Below are 18,960 nucleotides of genomic sequence, written 5' to 3'. Positions count from 1 at the left end.
TTAGCACCTGGCAAACTCGCTTTTGGAAATGGAGGAGGAGAAAGCAATATGGAGCTCGAAAGAAAAAGCTTTGACAGAGGCCATGGAGGAAAAGATCAGATTATATAATATACAAATTGAGTCACTATCAAAAGAAATGTCAGAGGTATGTTCCAAACAAGGAATCTATTATAGTGAGACTAACAACCAAAATTTTCTTGCAGCATCATTTTGGATGTCACCCTTTAGAACTATCAACTTATTTATTATTCGTAGGAGTAGCTTATCCTATCTGTTTGGATCTATAATTTAGAACGGTGAATTTGGAATTACCATGAGAAGTTCTGCGTAAATATCCTCACTCTTTGTAGGGACTAGGGACGACCAAAAATTAATTTGTTTCTAATCCTTTCTCTACATATACTATATGTTCATCATGCTCTGTTAAGTTCTATATCTCCTACTATCTTTAGGCAAAGAAGCAGCTGGAATCTTGTCGACTTGAATGTGTAACTCTTGCTGATAGACTTAGATGTTCTGAGGAGAATGCAAAGCTGGAAAAAGAATGCAGGTCTGTACTTTTGTTTCTCGTACTTTAGAAAGTTAAGATTTTATCTTCTTCACTCTCTGAAGAAAATTCTTGTTAAGCTTTCTGGCACTTGGTTGATCTGTATTTCTCTAGTTGATGCTATATCTCCTCTGACTTCAGTATTTTGTGTTCCCCTGTAGCATGGAGAAGTCTCTGGAGATTGATAGATTGAGTGATGAACTTCGATCAGTTGATGCTGTGAGTAAGCAAACTCAAGAGGTAAGAATTATTTCGCAAAAGGTTTTCTCTCTCAACGTCCGACTGACGCAGAGGTTGTATTACTTTTCTCAGTGAGAAAACTATACTTGTAACGTAATGTACTTGACTTCTGGTTATGGTATTTATACTTTTGGTATGCCGGTTAAAACCTAGAAGGCATTACTTGCTAATTTGTTATGTTAAAGATGCAAAGCTTTACACAGAAAATTTATATGTGCACCTGCAGGTTCTCAATTCTGATATCGACTCTCTAAAGTCCGAAGTGCAACGGGCTTGCGAAATGTCGGATACACTTCGGAGAGAGCTGAATTATGCCACAAGTGAGCGCCAGGGTTTGTTATCTCGCATAGAGGAGTTGAGTAAGGAATTTGCTTCATCAAATTGTTCGCAGGTTTGGTTTACAGCACACTGACTCTACTCAATTACAGATATATAAGTAACCATTCATTCTCACGAAAACCTTATTACTGCCTCCAGATTGAAAATGCAAAAAATCTAACTGAAGAACTGACTCCCAGAATCTCAAGCCAAGAAGCCAATCCGTTTAAGGTAATGCCAAGTGACATTTCTGAACTTTTTTTTTTTGTTCATTGATTGAGATTTATCTTTTCCTCCAAAAGAGGAACATTGTAGTTTAACAAGAGAATCCTTCTAGATTGAGAGCGTTAGTTCTAACTTTCCCGATATAACCATTTAGATATTTTAACCATACTTTTGCTGTATCTGATTGCAGGATGCAGCTGCAGAAAACAAGGAGAAGGCAAAGCTAAAAATGAGACTCAGAGGGACGCAAGCACGCTTAGATGCAATATGTCTAAGGCACAAACAGTCTGTGCAAGAAATAGAACTTATGAACAGGAAGTTCGAGGAAGCATCTACAAAGCTAAAGGAGAAGTTAGCATCAAAAGCACTCGAAGTGGTCGACCTCAAGAAGCAACTTTCTGCTTCTTCAAGAACAAAGCGGTGAAGTTAAAAACAGCTTAATTCTTAAGTAGTTGATTCACGGCTAGTAAATGTATTTTAAAGCTGTAAACTTCTTAAGTGATTCTTGGCATAATCACAGAGAAGTGATGTGATTATGCAAGAGTCCAATACATATATAAATTATAATGGATAGATTAACAAAGTACATGGAGGTTGTGCCGAAGTAATTAAGAGGAGATATTAAGGGCATTTTGGTCCACCGGTCTGAGTCTTCCAGTTGTTGTAGCAAGGACATACTTGCTTGTTACCATAAGTACCTGGAGGTACACACAAGCACTTGGTACAACATTTGTTGCAGAAGAATAAACATGGCTTCTTGTATTGTGTATTCGAGCATCTATCTCCACACCTAGGCCCACACTCTGATATTTGGCGAGATAGAGGATTTAGTTTCTCATTCAGTACAAAGATTCATTGAAAACTAGACTAGTCATTGGTTTACCTTGGGGTTGAAGACTGCCTTCAGTAGTACCGTACTGTCAAAATCAACAAAAAGATTAATCAAAGGATGTTAAAAAGTTGTTGTAGATGATCATGAAACTCACTTGAGCAGTGTGCAATCGAAGAAACTCACTTGAGAGCTATTGTGATGCGATGGTTGCGACTGTGGTGGTTGTGGTTGTGGAGCAGGAGATTCCAAGCGTATAGGCTGTGTACACTCACGACGTATGGAATAAAGTAGATGAATGCGAAGAATAAAAAAAGTGTTCAAATACAGTAATACTTACATGCATATGGGCAGACAGAAGAAGATGTAACACAACAATGGAGAAAACAATGGTGCTAAGTTTTGTTGCCATTTTTTTCTGAAAACAAAAATGATTGTAATGAACTCAGGATGTTTTTTTTTTGCAACTAAGTATATTATGAACAAAGGATAGGGGTCCTGTATATATATATTCCAATTTTTTAATGAAAACATATTTCTCCTGTCACTGATTTTTGGCAAACTAGAAGATTCATTAATAAATGTCCACAAGACGTACAATTTTCTCTTTGACAATTGCACGGTCTAAATTTTACACCAATCAATAAACATTTTTAAATTAATTATAAAATAGTTAACTACTGATTATACACCAATATTATCATATTATGTATCTAAAAATATATTTAATGTATATAATAGGTATTTACCAAAAGTGTAGTAGTAGTAGTAACACAAATATAGACTTCATATTCCCAATCTTGGGCATGTGAAGCAGAGAGAAGAAGTTGTGATAACGAACGAAACGAAGCTTATCACATGTGTGTTTCTACTGCGTTCTAAACCCTATCTCTTTCACGTGACTCCGTTTGTTTCCCCATTTAACTTATATATTTATTTTACATTTTGTGAATTGTTTCTAACTTAAATGTACTCATGGAGACAAAATATTTCGTCAAAGAAAAACACAAGTGGCGATAAATTTTGGGATTCGAAAAATTCCTCGGTAAGCAATAGGCATCCCCGTGACCTCGTTGTGTTTTGAGTGCCAAGCCGTAGTATACTAGTATTTGCAAGTTAAGAGGGTTTAGAACGCAATTAACGTTTTTCTAATTCTTTTAAAGATAGGTACCGTCTCTCAATTCTCAATTCTCAATTCTCATTTTTTTTTTTTTTTGGTTTTGATATCCGAAAGGTTTTATTTCGAGCCGTAAATCAATCTCTAAAACTCATGAAAGCCTTGGCGTATTTACCATCACGACGTGCACGGTAACCGGTTACTTGACCTACGTAACAAAATGTTTTCAATTGACTGACTTACACAAGTTACACCAATTAATATTGTTATGTAATGTACCCACGTTCGACTTGACCTATATATACCAAATTGTTTCAATTGTCAGAAGGTACGAGAGAATTATAAAAGACAGCATCGCATCTTGAACATTTATTTTTTTTTGAGTATGGAGAAGCAAAAAAATGCGAGTTGAACTACAACTTAACAGTGATTTTAAGATATGTACAAAGATGTGCACTTGCCACGGTAGACTTGTACAATTTTATTTGTTTCAAACCTTCAAGAATTGTTTTCAGGCAAGGAACACAGCTTCTTTTTTTTTTTAATGACAATAGTTTGTAAAAGTTGTAACAACCACAAAGTGAAGAGGCCATTAATTCTAGTTAGGTCATATGTTATCAGTTAATTATCAGTAGAACGATGCTAATTTAACCTAATTGTATAATTTTGGAATACATGATTATCTTTAAATTTTGACTATTTTTTTTTTTTTGTTGTTTTTAACATCATTTGATTATTTTCATATAATAAGAACATTTGTGTAGAGTTTTATGGACCACTTTTTTTTTTTTATTATACATCTGATTTGAGTTATTTATATTATAATTATTAGAGTAATTACCATGATTCAACAAAATAGAGTTTTTTACATATATTAAGCAAAACTTGAGATTAGGATTTTTTTTTTGTTATTTTTGACAAAACTACTTTTGATATTAATTGTTTGAGACAAAACCAAAAAGAAAGAATTTATTTAATAATTTAATTGAATGGCTTTAATTAAGTTGGGATGAGGAAGGTGACGGATGATTCGAAAACGAAGGTGGTGGAGAGTGCAAATGGCTGCTGAGTGCTGCTGAGACACAGTCTCCAACGCCACAAACCCTAAAAGGCTAAAAGAAGAAGATTCTCCTCAGATTACCACAATTACTGGAACTGATTGATATACATACACATACGTTGCAATAAGAAGAGCCACACGAGAACAAAAGACTTTTATTGACCCGCGAACTCGATTTACCCATTGAAGCTTTCCCATGGTTGGTTCTCTCTATCCGTCTCTTATACTGCTTTTGGGTTTCGGCTATTACTACTATCTGAAAGATTGAAACTTTATAGGTATTTGTGTTCCTCAATCGATTCTGTGTGCTTGCTTCGAAACTGGGTTGAGGCTGAATAGATATGAGTGTTCCTTTTTTTTTTTTTTTTATTGGATTTCTTATCTATGGATTCACCATTGTTGAGACTTTGAGAATACTATGAATGCTTCAAGTAGACACCTTAGTTGCTTAGCTACTCCTCTTGGAACGGGATTTTAAGAAACTATGTTATGCTTTTTGATGCAATTCAAGTGATTGATTTCTGGTGACTAGTATTTGAAATCGGTATGAGCTATATTCTTGTAATAGGGACACTTTTGTAGGCTTATGTGATTGAACAATGGCATCAATGGAAAGAGAGAACGGACTTAGTTACTACCTTATCTAAGCATGTTTTGTTTGCAGATTTGAGATTCCCTGATGCTCGTTTATGCAAAAGGGTTTCTTAAGTGCGGAGCACCTGGAGTTCCATTCTTCTGTGACAAAAGAAAATCCTTTTTCACCAAAACAAAGAGGGGCTTTCATAGTTTACCTTCGGGCACTAGGGATCGTATTTATTTCAACAATAGTAAGTATATACACCACACTACGCTTACACTTGTTTCATTCCCGAGGCTGGTGTGAAATATTGCTCTGTTGGCGTGTCTAGATCTTAGGTACTCTAGCAAATCAATAGAAGTTGTGGAGAAATCTGTCATTGATATGGATTCAAAGGAAGACATGGCAGATAATCCAGCTTTATCTTCATATGATGATGCCATGGAAGCGCTGTCGACTCTTATTTCTCGTCGAACCCGTGGAGACCGCACACCTACTAGTGGAAGTCGTGACAAGCTTGAACAAGTCATCGCATATCTCAAGGTGATACAGTCAACACTAGTTCGTTAGCTTGAACGAAATAAAACTGAAATCATAAAAAAAGACTGTTGAGTATTTGCAAAAAAAGTTGTGTGACATAAATGTTGTGTAACTCATTCTGAACTGTGGCAAGTGATTATGGAGTTTAGTACAGGCTGTTTTTTCTTAAGACTGAGTTTTTCTGGGATTTCTCTGTTTAGAGATACATGACCTATGTTACAATCTGGCCATCGAGAATTTGGAGTGATGTGATTCAAGTCAAATTTCTTTCATATTTTTCTTGTCTATAGTAATCTTTCCTTCTCGATGGTATTAAAAACTGGGAATTGTGTTTGTTGTTTTGGTCTGAGGAATACAGATTTTGGACCTGGAGGACAAGATAAAAGAATTAAAAGTTATTCATGTCGCAGGAACTAAAGGGAAGGTACGTTGCTTTTCACTTTAGCTAATGCAGTTCCTAGGATTTGAAATTTAGTTTGTAAAAAATAAGTCACTAGAAGGAGTGTAGCACTTACGTGAGATGATGTGGTTTCCAACTTCGAGAACGTAGCACTTAATAGAAAACCAAGATCATTCGGTGAAGTAACTATCTATGTGTGTACCATCTAATGCATATCTGAGCATGCAAGAGGCTATTTTCCGTTTTCTAAACTCTGGAATTCCTGTGGTCCATAATGATAAAACTTATGTGGAAGTAATTTTGATGATTCGAATATCCATACGTAGCTACTGATTTAATGGCTTTGTATTTGTGTATTTCAGGGTTCAACATGTGTCTTTAGTGAGGCAATTTTACGTAATTGTGGGTTTCGAACCGGAATGTTTACATCTCCCCACCTGATTGATGTAAGGGAAAGATTCCGAATAGATGGGTAAGTTCATCATGTATTGATTTCAATGTTACTTGAACACACAAGAGACGGATTTGAATGCTATTTCGTTTTTTTCCCAGCTTGGATATATCTGAGGAAAAGTTTCTACAGTATTTTTGGGAATGTTGGAAGTTACTGAAGGTAAAACACCCTTTTCGATGTTAACTTTCTGCCACGAATTACCAGAAGCCATGCTCTTTGAATTGATTTTATAGCAATTTCCTGTTCTAAGTGTTCTTTGTAGACTGAGAAGGTAAAGGTTTTCGCTTGATCTGTAGAATGTATTGTTGTATATCCTTTTATTAGTGCTCTCTGTAGAAAATTGGTTATCTATGAGTAAAACACTCAGTGTAGATTACTAAACAATGTAGATATCTAATTGTGGGCTTCTTATTTTCAGGAGAAAGCTGTTGATGGTCTTACCATGCCGCCTCTTTTTCAGTTCCTCACAGTATTAGCATTTAAGATTTTTGTTTGTGAAAAGGTATAATATTAGTAGTATTCTAATAATTAAGTCTTATGTATGTTTACTTTCACACTCCTTAAAGTATTTCCTCTCTCATCAGCTACTTCACTATAGCTCCCTTTGCATTGAAACGGTTATGTATTGCATTGAAACGTTTATGTATTTGGCTAAAACTGGATGCTTACTACTGTTGTTCCTGATAGGTTGATGTTGCTGTCATTGAAGTTGGACTTGGGGGAAAACTTGACTCGACAAATGTGGTAAGCATTTTTTGAGAAGCTTATGTCCCCTGAGTTTTTCCAGTCATATTTATTCAATGTTGGACAACTGTCTTCATTAAAACGGAAAATGCAAACGACAGATTCAAAAACCTATCGTCTGCGGCATTGCTTCTCTTGGGATGGACCATATGGATATATTGGGTATGTGATACTATTTATTTCAATTCATTAGGAAAATATAGTTTCTCCTCCCTCATCCTTCTAACTCGGGATTCTCAATGCTAATTCTACACAGGAAATACGTTAGCTGATATTGCATTGCATAAGGCTGGGATTCTCAAGGTACAAACCTTCTAAACTATATTATCTACTCTTCAAAAGGTTTTCTTTGTCTCAGAATTTTTTTAATGCAATATATTTGTTTCAAAGTTTCCCATTGACAGCTTCATGTTAGATGTTTTCTGATTTGCTCTGTTTTCTTGTATGCTAATGAAAGCCTCAAATCCCCGCCTTCACAGTACCCCAACTCTCTGAAGCAATGGAAGTTCTTCAGAAAACAGCTAATAATCTTGAGGTAACTATAGTAGGTTTTTATATTTCATTCCACTTGTGCTGGTGTTCCAACGGTTAGTTATTTGTATAAGCTCGAAAAAGTTATAGTTGAGAAGAGTTTATCAAATATTCATGCCACATCAACATGTGTATATTAGTGCCCACTGACCAGGGTCTATATAATTAGGAGAGTAATGTGGGAAGAGGTATCAAATTTTTGAAATGGTTTGGGTTTGGGAGAGTTTGTGGGGTGCTCCAGAACTTACCACCAGGGTTCTAGCTTAGTTTCCTTGGTGTCTTTGATTCTTAGTTTTGGAAATAAAACAGTTTACGTTTCAAATAATGGTCTTTTTGACATCTGTGATTTAGTGATGCTATAATTAATAACTAAACTACAAGGAAGAAATGCTGAATGCTGCTTATCGTGCGTTACAGGTTCCTCTGGAAGTAGTAGCGCCTCTTGACCTTAAAAAGTTGGACGGAGTTGCGCTTGGCTTGTCTGGGGATCATCAGCTTGTAAATGCAGGTCTTGCTGTTTCTCTTTCAAGATGCTGGCTTCAGAGAACTGGGAATTGGGAGAAGATATTTCCAAATGTTGGGTTTTGCTCTTGGTCATTAATCCTTCATCAAAACTTCCAAGGACTCTACTTGGTGAATCTTATTTGTTCCTTGCGGATATTTTTTTAGCAGGGAAGCAAGGAAACTGAGATTCCCGTGGCGTTCTGTCGTGGTCTTGCAACGGCACGTCTTCATGGGAGAGCTCAAGTTGTTCATGATGTAGTTTCAGATCCACAGGGATCGTCAGGTTCGACGGAAACTTCATGCGGTGATCTGATCTTTTACTTGGATGGAGCTCACAGTCCAGAAAGCATGGAGGCTTGTGGTCGATGGTTCTCTGCTGCAGTCACAGGAAACAAAAGCTTGTCGACTGCTGTCAATGGGTACAGGAGAAATGGGGAGTATAGTAAAGACTTTAACAGAGTCTCCAAACAGGTAATCATGACCAACATTGATCAATGCAATCTTGTAACTTACTTTTCTATTCAACGTATTGCAAATTGGCTTTCGTGTTTTATACTTTGATCTGACTTGTGAAGAGTTCTTATGTGCTAATAGATTCTTCTGTTCAACTGCATGGAAGTGAGAGACCCTCAAGTTTTACTTCCAAAGCTCGTCACCACTTGCGCTTCCTCAGGTTATCTGAAAACAAGTTGTACTCTGTTTTTAGAGTTTGTTATCAATACTTGATGCGTATTGGTGAATGAAACACTCTCAGGTACTCATATCTCAAGAGCACTTTTTGTCCCGAGCATGTCTACTTACAACAAGGTCATTTCGGGTGCATCAGCGATTCCTTCGGATACACGTAGAAAGGATTTGACTTGGCAATTTAGACTACAAAGACTATGGGTTAAATCAATCCAAGGAACAGGTAAGCTTAAGTATTGCTTCTTTGAAAACTTGTTGATGTCACGCCTAAACTTGATCACATGTCCTGTGACTGAATCAGATGCTGCCCTTGACCATACACTGAAACCCGATGGTATAACAGCCTTACCACCTCATGATTTCCTATGTGGAGATGCACCTCATTGTAGTGGACCTGCAGGGACACAAGTCGTCACTTCCAGCGCTGTAATGCCTTCATTGCCATTGACTATAAACTGGCTACGAGACTGCGTGCGTCGAAACCCTTCACTGAAACTAGAGGTAAGTCAAAGCTATATTCAGTATCCACTTCAAAGACAAGAAAGAAAGCCTGATTTTTGAACAGAACAAAAACTTATCTGGTGTTGTCTTAGTCGTTGGGTTTGTAATGGTGTTTGTTTATGCAACAGGTTTTGGTCACAGGATCGCTACATCTTGTTGGAGATGTGCTCAGATTGCTAAAGAGATGATGAATTTTGTTTTTATTTTTACAAAATCTAAAAAAAGGGCTCCGTTAGAGTAATCATATCTCAGACTTACAGTTGTTTTATACTTTCACTTTTATTCTTCTCATAATTACCATTTGATTGGTCCAGTTTACATAACATGAGAACCCTCCTCCTCTTAAGCTGTACTTTTCTGTTACACTTAAGAATTTTTTGTGTTAGTTTATCTTTTCCTCTCAATCTCTAATTCCAAATTACATTTTCTTTTCCGTAACAGTGTATAGTATACAAAATTCCAAAACTTACAAATTTTTAAGCATTAAGACTACGAGGAAAAAGACAAAAAGTGGACAACAAAGACAAGAAGATTAAGACTTACGAGGAAAAAGTGGAAATTAATGTCAGTGCCTGTGCCTTGAAAGTTGAAATTGAAGTAGACGTAACATTGGCTAGATTCCTCTTTTCTATCAAGGAAAAAGAAAGAGAGAAAGAGATAATTGAATATTCTTTGAATATGCTCTACATCGATTTAGATGGTTAGCCTAATTTGGCAATTTTTTTTTTTTTCAGGATTACTACTATCCCGTTTCATAGTTCAATTATTATTTTATTTTCTTCTTCTTCTTCTTGTGTTCAGCTGAATTTATAATTCAAAAACCAAGAAAACTTATATAGATGAATTTTATAATGATTTATTTATTTTCTGTCGCAAACACAAGAAGGAGCCTTATCTTTATCAAAGTTGTGAAACATGAAAGAAAGATCAAAACTTTAAACTTCATTAAATACAGTTTGAATCGTCTCATTCATACTACTATATATATTCTTACTATTCCAAGATGAAAAAATGGTCGTTATATCATCTGATCATCACCGTTCTATCTCTTCCACTAATATCAGCCGTAGGAGTAGGAGGATGGGAGCTAAGCATCCCGACGACGACAGCGACGAGGAGTAGTAGTAATCTTCGGGTGCGGGAAGGATCACCGTTCAAGATCGCAATCTTTGCAGACCTCCACTTCGGTGAAGACACGTGGACTGATTGGGGTCCTCGTCAGGATGTTAACTCCGTTAACGTTATGTCCACCGTTCTCGACTCTGAAACTCCAGGTTATGTCTTTGCACTAATTAAGACTTACCGTGTGCACCAGTTTTGGTTTTACTCAAAGAAGTTAAAAAAAAAAAACAACCTTAACATTTTGGTATGAGTTGTTTGGCGTAGAAAGAGTGAAACACTAAACTGATGTAACATTTTGGTATGAGTTTTGGATGGTTTGGTTACATTGGATTGAACACACACTGCATTCATGATTCATGTGATTATGTGAAGATTAACATTAACTGATGAAAGAACTGCTTCTTTAATTTCTGGGAGAAATGGAACAGATTTTGTGGTCTACTTGGGAGATGTTGTAACGGCTGACAACATAGCAATTCAAAACGCAAGCTTGTTTTGGGACAAAGCAATCTCTCCTACAAGAGACCGAGGCATTCCATGGTCTACTCTCTTTGGTAACCACGATGATGCTTCTTTCGTTTGGCCTTTGGATTGGTTCTCTTCTTCCGGTATCCCTCCTGTTTGCTGCCCCGCATCCGATGATGGATGCGCGTTTAGAGGAACAACGCGGCTGGAACTGATTCAGGAAGAGATGAAGTCTTCCAATGGACTCTCACACTCAATGATTGGTCCTAAGGAGCTATGGCCAAGCGTATCTAACTATGTCCTTCTCGTGGAATCATCGGATCATTCCAAACCACCCGTGGCATTGCTATACTTTCTTGATTCGGGCGGTGGATCATACCCGGAGGTTATCTCAAATGCTCAAGTTGAATGGTTTAAAACCAAGTCTAATAGACTTAATCCCGATTTAAGGTATTAATCAAAACATTAAAGCTTTTTCCGGTGAAGAAAACTCAATATTTTTTTGACACTAGTACAAGAAAATGTATTGGACATAGAACTATCGCTAATCCATACATTTTGTGCAGGATCCCAGAGTTGATATTTTGGCACATACCTAGTAAAGCATACAAGAAAGTAGCTCCCAGGCTATGGATAATAAAACCATGCGTCGGATCAATCAACAAAGAGAAAGTTGCTGCTCAAGAAGCTGAAAATGGGATGATGAAAGTTCTTGAGAACAGATCTTCGGTTAAGGTACCAACTAAACACAAACATTTGAATAACCATAAAGTTTGATATTTTTTGTATGCAGGCAGTGTTTGTGGGACACAACCATGGACTAGACTGGTGCTGTCCATACAAAAATAAGCTCTGGCTTTGCTTTGCTAGACACACGGGCTATGGTGGGTACGGAAATTGGCCAAGAGGATCAAGGATTTTGGAGATTACTGAAATGCCTTTTCGTATCAAGTCCTGGATTAGGATGGAAGATGGATCTGTACATAGTGCAGTTAATCTAACATATGATTAGTCTATTTAATTACATATGTCAAACTTTGTGAAGATGATATTGCCGAATTGTTGGTAAATATGGGTTAGAGGTGATTCAAGACAAAAAAAAGAAATAATGCTTTATAATGAAACAGGAATATCTGCAGCACATGATAATCTCTAGCAAGAACAGTACCTATGATAACATCTAACAACAACTAGCTTTGTCATGTCTTCTCTGACCCCCCTTTTAGTTACACGTTGCTTAATAGGGAAGCCGAGGTTGATGAAAAAGCAGCTCAACTGGTGTTTGGCTCTATCGAAACATACACATTTGTTTGGCTCTACAGAAACAGTCTTCTCTCTCTCACATCTTGAAAAGCTGGTTTCTCAGGATTTCGACAACAGTATCAAGAACCTCTTTATTTTCAACCAGATACTTCTCAGCTGCGTCTTTCCCATCAATGACCTCGCCTTCGATGAAATAGCTAGTTCCTTCTCTTATGATAACTCCATGCTCACAAGCCAATTCTAATACTTCTCTCTCCACATAGAAACCATGACCAAAGTGAATTCCCAATTCAGATTTCTTCTTTCCTGGCGCCAGTTTATTCTTCACTACTTGAACGCAGACATTGAGACCACTTATCTGAGGAAACATAGCAATCAAAAGAAGATGAAGATATCAGGTTTAAACAAAAACGATTGCCATATGCAGCCTTTTTACAGATCAAGGGAGACCAAGTTTACAGTAACACAATGGAAACAATGTCCCTAACAATACCTTATTGCCAGTCTTTATTAGCCCAGTTCTTATCATTTTGAGACGTATAGCTGCGTGAAACGGCAATGCGTTTCCTCCACAAGTCACTTCTTCAGCGTGGGGGAAACGCATGCTTGATTTGACATGTGATCTGACCTGGATCACAGAATTAGCAGAGAGAACTTATCTTTGGAAGGTGGATCAAAATGATCCAACTAAAGAAGCCACGAAGGATAAACCATAATATCTCTCTTACCTGATTAAGAAAAACGATCAGTGTCTGAGAATAGCCAATTGAGTAGTGGATTTTTCTGAGCGCCTGCGTCATTATTCTTGATTGTGCGTCTTTGTATCTTTCTCCTACAGGAACATCAAGTTCACATTGAGGGGCAAGAGCAGCAACCTGTAAATTCCACCATTAATTTTAACAGATGCAGAAAGAATACATGAACATATTGAAATGAAAAGAATGAAAAGCTCATAACTCACACTGTCAACCACAATTACGTCTACTGACCCACTTTTGGTTAGCATATCGACAATACTTAGCATCTTTTCAGCAGAATCAGGTCGTGATATCAGAAGCTCCTCCGTGTTCACACCTATTGATTCAGCTAGAGAAGGATCCATGGCATTCTCAGCATCAAGATAAGCACAATAACCTGAAACAAACAAGTTTTTTTCAGATAAAATATAAAAAAAAAAAAAGCTAACGGAGTGAAGCATTAAAGGAAACCACCAAGCTAAGAATCAGAATAAACTTCACCAAAATCAAATATTGCGTACCGCACTAGAAACAAGAAAGAAAGAAAACTAGAAGATCTGTGTTCCAAACTTAAGATGGATTCTAGTAACTAGTCCCAAGGTTCCTAGTCAAACAAATGTGTTGAGGATGAAAGATTTTCAAGAACAATACCTCCAAGCTTTTGAGCTTCCTTGATGATATGAAGAGCTAGAGTTGTCTTTCCAGAAGCTTCTTTTCCGTAAACCTCAACCATTCTTCCCTAAAAAAAAACCCAACACATTTTAGAGACCTCATTAAGTGCAATAGTTTTAGTTTGGCTAGTCCTACTCCTATCTCAGACTCTAAATTAAACAACAACCTTTGGCAATCCTCCAACTCCAAGAGCAAGATCAAGGTTAAGGGAACCAGTGGGTATCACAGAAACTCTCCTTTTTCTGAGAAACCGCTGCAATGACAACTTGGAGCCTTTATCAAAATCACCCGAAAGCTGTGATAATGCTAAATGTAGAGCAGTGTCTTTCTCCGCTACTTTGCTATCATCTGGAACTTCATCAAGTTCACAATCTGAAGCTTCAACTAACAAAACGAAACACATTCTCGTAAAGGTGAAGATACAGAGTAAACCAATCATGGAAACCACAAAAACAAAAGGAACTTACTCATTACCTAGAGACGAAAGATACCGATTTCTATAGCCAGAGCAAGGCAAAACACTTCTTGTTCCCTTCTGCTACAGAGCAAAAGAAGAGTAAACACAAGAGAGACTACACAAGTGTTATTTTTAAGTATCTTCATCTGAAAAATCAAATCTTTCTTTTCTTACAGTCATCAACTAGTCAACCTAGCCATTGTTGAGAACAACAACATTAGAGACGAAGAGAACCTGAGTTAAGTAAGAGAAGAAACGGAATCTCTGAACCGGACTTGCCCATGAGAGTCGACCCATGCCCCGTTCTTCTTCCGGCGGCGCGTGTGTCAACAGACCCGGCTCTTCCTCCTCCTCAAACTCTTTGGTCGGAATGGTTTTAACTCGCTGGTTGATTTCAATTTCCACAGTTGTGTTGTCTTCTCCTGTTCTACTACCAACGATCTCCAGTTTCCGCCATGGTCAAAGAGACCTTAAAGCAGCGTAGTGAATAAGACGAACCTTAACCCGAAGTGAGATACATAAAATCGCAAACCGTATTTAACCGATCGGTTCATATCTACTAATCTGATCTATCGGTATCGGTATGGTACGAGGACCGGAATATATATATATAGATATATACTGTTTTTGTTTTTTTTAATGAAACTTTGATAAAATCTAAATTCCTAGATATTGTTCCGAGTATTTTGCTAAACCTAATTTAAATCTTGTTACGAAGAATTAAAAGAGAGATCTTCTTCTTCTTCAATTCTGTTTACAAAAGTAAAAACATTATATATACTAAAAGAGTGATCCCTAACTAAGCCTGGGCATTTGGGTGTTCGGGTCGGGTTCAGGTTCGGGTAATTTGGAGTCGGGTTTTTCGGGTTTACTAATATAGGATCCGAACAGGTGTTCATATAATTTCGGGTCGGGGTCAGGTTCGGTTCCTATCGGATTCGGGTTATTTGGGTATTGACTTTAAGAAACCTGTAATGTATCCAAAGTATTCACAAAAACCTGAAATGTACCCACAAACCCCGAAAAATCTGATCGACTTCTAGTTGCCTATAAACGGAGAACCCAAAGATGAAGCTAACAGCGGACTTAGGTTTTGGGGATCCAGTTTGAGGGTTTTGGTTTATAAAACCAAAAGATTCTTGAAATCGGATAAAATTTGGCAAGTTCGACATGGTTAGGATTCGAAGAGGGAGAATAAGGCAAAGTGGCAAACGGTTTGATGAAATCAAATCATATGTGATAATGTTAGGGATATTGTGTATAATTGTTATCGGGTAATAAACAGGTATCTTCGGTTCCTCGGGTTCGGGTCCGGTAATATGTGATACCTATGGTTATTTGAAAACGAAAACCTATTGGTTATTTAGAGAGAATCGGGTCGGGGTCAGGTTTGGGTATTTCAGGTCGGGGTCAGATTCGGGTATTTCGGGTCGGTTTATTTGCCCAGGCCTACCCCTAATAAAGATATCGTTTCCGCCTGTTATTAAAAAAAAAAAAAAAACTTACGAAATGTGGAGTGTAAATTCAACTGCGAAATTTCTCTTTCTCTTGCTTTTGGTGGAGGCTTCATTGGCTCGACATTTTGTTTGGCCGCCTAGATGTATCGCAAGTCTGCATACATATTACAAAAATAGTTCCGATTTCTCTCAAACCTGCCTGTGTAGCCCCAAGTGTATGTAACTCTGATCTCTACTTCTATCTGAATCACATCATATATGCTTGTTAATTGTTATATATAGAGAATCAACAATTCCAATGCCATCATAATTATTATTACGTACATATATGTTTTGGTTTTCTTTTTAATTTATATATTGGGTTCTCTCTCTCTCTCGATCAGATTGGAATCCAGACGGCAATGTCACAATAAGATGGGACATCATGAATAAAACTCGTGGTAGTTACACTGCTAACGTCACAATCTTCAACTACTTGAAGTATCAGGACATTCAAGGGCCGTGGTCATTGAATTGGCTATGGGTCGACAACGAAATCCTTTTAAGCACTCTTGGTGCTAAGAGCAGTAATTCTACGTTGCGTCCAGGGCCTCCAGGCTGGATGCACTCGCGTGATGACATAAATAGGATTACCATTGTGGACTTACCGCCACAAACTGATGATGATGATGATGATGACGACGACGACGACGGCCAGCGAAATATAGTACCAGCGGGTGATGTGATTCCTTGGTTTAGAGAAGAGGAAGCCGGCGACCTCGAGAAAAGCTCTTTCTCATTCCATATTTCTGTTGGTCGAGCTAATCTAAAATATCATCATCCCCCGGCAATTAAGGTTAAGTTGAACACACCAAACTTGAAATACTGGTGTGGTAAAGTGGAGAGAGTCACTGGTGATTTGAGTAAGTACTTTATTGATGATTTTGGTTGCCACATCACTTATATATATATATATATATATTTAAACTGTACGTAGTAGCTCCAGTTAAGCTAGCTTTTACAATCACTTAATGTTACTTTTATTATTTTTTAGATTCGTGGAGCACGAGCTGCGTTCCCTCCTTCTTTAGAGTAGTTGTCCCCCGCGTGATCTGAAGACGAAAGAGCTATGTGATGTTGCGTAGTGTTTTAATTAATTTGTTTTCTGTTATTCATTTTCTTTAAATTTTTCCTTTTTCTTGGTATCTAGTTTTGAGCAATTCCTTCTTTTTCTAATTACGCAGAATGTATAGTTGGAATGTTGTTTAAAGTTATTTGAATTCATCATGCAATATTTTATCTGTGGAGTTTTCACATAATTAATGTGACTACTATATATTACCATATATAAACGTTTGATATGTGCTTGTATCGTATAATTAGATGACCCAACAGGTGCGAACGTAACTATATATAAGGACTGTTAATCACTAATCATTTTCTCAACAAATAATAACATAGCATCTTCAAAATCATGTCGTTATATAATTAATATAAGCTCTTACATATGTGTGTGTGTTCACACTTGGTTGACACTAGCTGCTATCGATCGAAGGGTACATCACTACATTGCATTCTCGACATCAAGATAAGCACAACAACCTAGTACAAACAAGTGTTTTACGAAGAAAAAACAAAACCAGTTAACGTAGTGAAGAATAAAATATTAGTTAGAATGGAGCGAGCTAGGGTACTGCGAGATGTCCAAGATGTCCCTAAACACTTTTATCACTTTGGCCCATTGTGTTCAATTTGTTTATGATCTCAAAGCTGTTTCAAGCTTTGAGAGACTTTACTCTGATAGCTCGGTCGCATAATTTCAAGCCTCTTAACTAACACAAACCTACTTTACTATTGAACGACTTGCATGATCTTTGAACATTTTTTAGCGTGTCATTTGACAAATAAAATCTTTCATGTTTCTTTCATAATTATATATTTCACAACAAAAAAGAACTTGTTGTTGTTGGTAATGATTTGTTACAATCACAAACCATATATATACATGCATATGGGTTCATATCCCCCTTACAAAACATCTTCTTAACCCACATCACATATTCACATTTCATCTCTCAAAATGATGAAGTTCTACCAAAGTTTTTTTTTCTTATTCATTTTTCTTTCGACATTTCATTTGTCTAGCATGACTAGGCCCACTGCAAGAGAGATGTTAGGCTTAGGAGGCAACTGATTTGTATCGTAATGTCACCAATAATATTAAGAAGACGATGAGGGATGAAGTCAAACCTTTATAAGCATCACGAAATTATATGTTACGATTAACATATAATTTCGTGATGCTTATAGAGGTTTGACTCTACATAGTACATACCCTTAATCCCTCATAAGAAATTATATGTTACGAGAAGAAGAGAGATAGCAGACAGACAATCGTTCCTGAGAAAAAAAGAAAAAACCTCTCCTCTCCCCTCTTCTTTAAGCTTCGTTTCAGATCTCCCGAGGCCTTGATCTTCACTCCCTCAGATTGCTAGGTGTTTGCAGAGGTGGTATAAACAGGTATTTGATTTGTGAATGGAAAATAAAGGAACCATCACAAAATTTGTGAATAGAAGAGGTAACATAACAAAAATCTTGAATGGTAGATAAAGATAGCATACGCATATTCAAAAAAAAAAAAAAATTGTATAAAACTATCATTATTTAATTATATCTATTTTCATACAAACTAAACGTATTATTTATTTGTATTAAATGTCTGTTGACATAAATTTCTTTAAATAATAGTAGCATATACTTAAAAAAAAAATCAAAATACCTTTACTATAAACATTATAAATGGCCGTTCATCTCTTTCTCAGGTACTCTTTTGCTGGTGCGTTTTATTAAGATTTTGGAAGGATACTAAACGATTTAAAATAAAATAAGTAAATAACCTTGATCAAGTTATTGGGGTAAAACCAAAACAAACTTGGCTTTAAGATTTGGGTTCCTTTGGAAACAAAACAAAAACAGAATTTGATAACAACGCAAGACGGCAAGAGGAGAAATAACGCCAAAAAATGTATTATAAGATCGAGACTCGAGAGTTCAGTATCCAAGTACAGTGTTCCAGGTTGCCTCAAGAGTTTCAGTACTACAAGCCAGAGGAAGAGAGCTTCGAGTCATCACATGACGCCTTTAGATCTGCTTTACCACGCGGCTTTGCATGGGAAGTACTCTATGTGTACTCAAGACCGCCTGTTATCGCCTTCAAGTTTAGACACTGGGGATACTTTGAAGGAACTTTCAAAGGTCATGCTCCTACTGGGGAAATGGTTCAGTTCCTGGGTCTAGGAGTTCTAAAGGTTATGTCTGAAGCATGAATATGTGTCTCTCCTAATCTTAAAATGGTTAAAACTCTAGCATCCGGATTCACATACTTCTAGAGGTTCTCTACAGGTTGATGAATCGCTTAGAGCAGAGGAGATTGAGATTTACTATGATCCAGGAGAACTGTTCGGGGGACTACTCAAGGGACCTCCTATATCAGAGACCAAAACCACAGACACTGGAGACAACACTGCAGAGAAA

At 37.0% G+C, this 18,960-nt stretch overlaps 7 protein-coding genes across 10 annotated transcripts in view; 5 read left to right on the top strand and 2 right to left on the bottom strand.

Moving 5' to 3' along the window:
* LOC104704101 (kinesin-like protein KIN-7O) overlaps positions 1 to 1,918 on the top strand; it is a 9,981-nt gene extending 8,063 nt beyond the window's left edge. The window contains exons 27-32 of the mRNA XM_010420239.1: positions 5 to 145; positions 453 to 550; positions 709 to 787; positions 1,014 to 1,178; positions 1,265 to 1,336; positions 1,521 to 1,918. Of these exons, the coding sequence (XP_010418541.1) occupies positions 5 to 145; positions 453 to 550; positions 709 to 787; positions 1,014 to 1,178; positions 1,265 to 1,336; positions 1,521 to 1,754 (789 nt within the window). The 3' untranslated portion in view covers positions 1,755 to 1,918. The remainder of the gene's footprint in view (positions 1 to 4; positions 146 to 452; positions 551 to 708; positions 788 to 1,013; positions 1,179 to 1,264; positions 1,337 to 1,520) is intronic.
* Positions 1,787 to 2,652, bottom strand: LOC104759982 (gibberellin-regulated protein 13). The gene is made up of 4 exons (XM_010482918.2): positions 2,500 to 2,652; positions 2,346 to 2,420; positions 2,214 to 2,247; positions 1,787 to 2,133 (listed from the first exon to the last, which is right to left on the bottom strand). Exons 1-4 carry the CDS (start codon positions 2,569 to 2,571, stop codon positions 1,952 to 1,954), a joined length of 363 nt encoding a protein of 120 aa, XP_010481220.1. The 5' UTR covers positions 2,572 to 2,652; the 3' UTR covers positions 1,787 to 1,951.
* On the top strand, positions 4,276 to 9,671 carry LOC104759909 (folylpolyglutamate synthase). Of its 2 annotated transcripts, none has more exons than XM_010482800.1 (17): positions 4,276 to 4,535; positions 5,001 to 5,163; positions 5,245 to 5,456; positions 5,812 to 5,877; positions 6,216 to 6,325; positions 6,406 to 6,466; positions 6,726 to 6,809; positions 6,995 to 7,051; positions 7,153 to 7,213; positions 7,308 to 7,354; positions 7,509 to 7,586; positions 8,000 to 8,158; positions 8,255 to 8,557; positions 8,681 to 8,759; positions 8,841 to 8,996; positions 9,075 to 9,274; positions 9,403 to 9,671. In XM_010482800.1, exons 2-17 carry the CDS (start codon positions 5,016 to 5,018, stop codon positions 9,460 to 9,462), a joined length of 1,881 nt encoding a protein of 626 aa, XP_010481102.1. In that variant the 5' UTR covers positions 4,276 to 4,535; positions 5,001 to 5,015; the 3' UTR covers positions 9,463 to 9,671. The 2 variants fall into 2 exon arrangements, with proteins under 2 accessions (XP_010481102.1, XP_019101004.1); XM_019245459.1 differs by having other exon boundaries at positions 8,252 to 8,557.
* Positions 9,991 to 12,002, top strand: LOC104759692 (probable inactive purple acid phosphatase 16). Its single transcript, XM_010482614.2, has 4 exons — positions 9,991 to 10,548; positions 10,825 to 11,311; positions 11,428 to 11,596; positions 11,655 to 12,002. Exons 1-4 carry the CDS (start codon positions 10,278 to 10,280, stop codon positions 11,871 to 11,873), a joined length of 1,146 nt encoding a protein of 381 aa, XP_010480916.1. The 5' UTR covers positions 9,991 to 10,277; the 3' UTR covers positions 11,874 to 12,002.
* On the bottom strand, positions 11,959 to 14,476 carry LOC104759758 (DNA repair protein recA homolog 2, mitochondrial). Of its 3 annotated transcripts, none has more exons than XM_010482662.2 (8): positions 14,225 to 14,476; positions 14,008 to 14,071; positions 13,700 to 13,917; positions 13,513 to 13,600; positions 13,086 to 13,258; positions 12,853 to 12,999; positions 12,618 to 12,752; positions 11,959 to 12,482 (listed from the first exon to the last, which is right to left on the bottom strand). In XM_010482662.2, exons 1-8 carry the CDS (start codon positions 14,285 to 14,287, stop codon positions 12,201 to 12,203), a joined length of 1,170 nt encoding a protein of 389 aa, XP_010480964.1. In that variant the 5' UTR covers positions 14,288 to 14,476; the 3' UTR covers positions 11,959 to 12,200. The 3 variants fall into 3 exon arrangements, with proteins under 3 accessions (XP_010480964.1, XP_010480995.1, XP_010481043.1); XM_010482693.2 differs by having other exon boundaries at positions 14,008 to 14,068; XM_010482741.2 differs by lacking the exon at positions 14,225 to 14,476 and having other exon boundaries at positions 14,001 to 14,071.
* Positions 15,872 to 16,542, top strand: LOC109132203 (COBRA-like protein 5). The gene is made up of 2 exons (XM_019243415.1): positions 15,872 to 16,349; positions 16,481 to 16,542. The coding sequence occupies exons 1-2, from the start codon at positions 15,872 to 15,874 to the stop codon at positions 16,540 to 16,542; spliced, it is 540 nt and encodes a 179-aa protein (XP_019098960.1).
* Positions 18,435 to 18,960, top strand: LOC104704093 (pathogen-related protein-like; the record flags this gene model as incomplete). Its single annotated transcript, XM_019243400.1, has 2 exons — positions 18,435 to 18,734; positions 18,829 to 18,960. Coding segments are annotated over exons 1-2 (417 nt in total), but the record flags the coding sequence as incomplete, so codon positions are not given.

The sequence above is a fragment of the Camelina sativa genome, chromosome 1 (assembly GCF_000633955.1).
Source record: "Camelina sativa cultivar DH55 chromosome 1, Cs, whole genome shotgun sequence".
Taxonomy (NCBI): domain Eukaryota; kingdom Viridiplantae; phylum Streptophyta; class Magnoliopsida; order Brassicales; family Brassicaceae; genus Camelina; species Camelina sativa.
The sequence above is the reverse complement of the archived record's forward strand: the minus strand, read 5'-3'. Positions and strand labels throughout refer to the sequence as shown.

Coding starts and splice junctions, on each gene's coding strand:
- LOC109132203 (XM_019243415.1), top strand. CDS start 15,872: ATGAATAAAACTCGTGGTAGTTACACTGCTAACGTCACAATCTTCAAC. Junction 16,350..16,480: donor GAGAGTCACTGGTGATTTGA/GTAAGTACTTTA, acceptor ATTATTTTTTAG/ATTCGTGGAGCACGAGCTGC.
- LOC104759982 (XM_010482918.2), bottom strand. CDS start 2,571: ATGGCAACAAAACTTAGCACCATTGTTTTCTCCATTGTTGTGTTACAT. Junction 2,421..2,499: donor TTCTGTCTGCCCATATGCAT/GTAAGTATTACT, acceptor GAGTGTACACAG/CCTATACGCTTGGAATCTCC. Junction 2,134..2,213: donor AGGCAGTCTTCAACCCCAAG/GTAAACCAATGA, acceptor GCCAAATATCAG/AGTGTGGGCCTAGGTGTGGA.
- LOC104759909 (XM_019245459.1), top strand. CDS start 5,016: ATGCTCGTTTATGCAAAAGGGTTTCTTAAGTGCGGAGCACCTGGAGTT. Junction 5,164..5,244: donor TCGTATTTATTTCAACAATA/GTAAGTATATAC, acceptor TGGCGTGTCTAG/ATCTTAGGTACTCTAGCAAA. Junction 5,457..5,811: donor AAGTCATCGCATATCTCAAG/GTGATACAGTCA, acceptor TGAGGAATACAG/ATTTTGGACCTGGAGGACAA.
- LOC104759692 (XM_010482614.2), top strand. CDS start 10,278: ATGAAAAAATGGTCGTTATATCATCTGATCATCACCGTTCTATCTCTT. Junction 10,549..10,824: donor TCTCGACTCTGAAACTCCAG/GTTATGTCTTTG, acceptor GAAATGGAACAG/ATTTTGTGGTCTACTTGGGA. Junction 11,597..11,654: donor AGAACAGATCTTCGGTTAAG/GTACCAACTAAA, acceptor TTTTGTATGCAG/GCAGTGTTTGTGGGACACAA.
- LOC104759758 (XM_010482662.2), bottom strand. CDS start 14,287: ATGGGTCGACTCTCATGGGCAAGTCCGGTTCAGAGATTCCGTTTCTTC. Junction 13,918..14,007: donor TCGGTATCTTTCGTCTCTAG/GTAATGAGTAAG, acceptor TCGTTTTGTTAG/TTGAAGCTTCAGATTGTGAA. Junction 12,483..12,617: donor TAATAAAGACTGGCAATAAG/GTATTGTTAGGG, acceptor ATGTTTCCTCAG/ATAAGTGGTCTCAATGTCTG.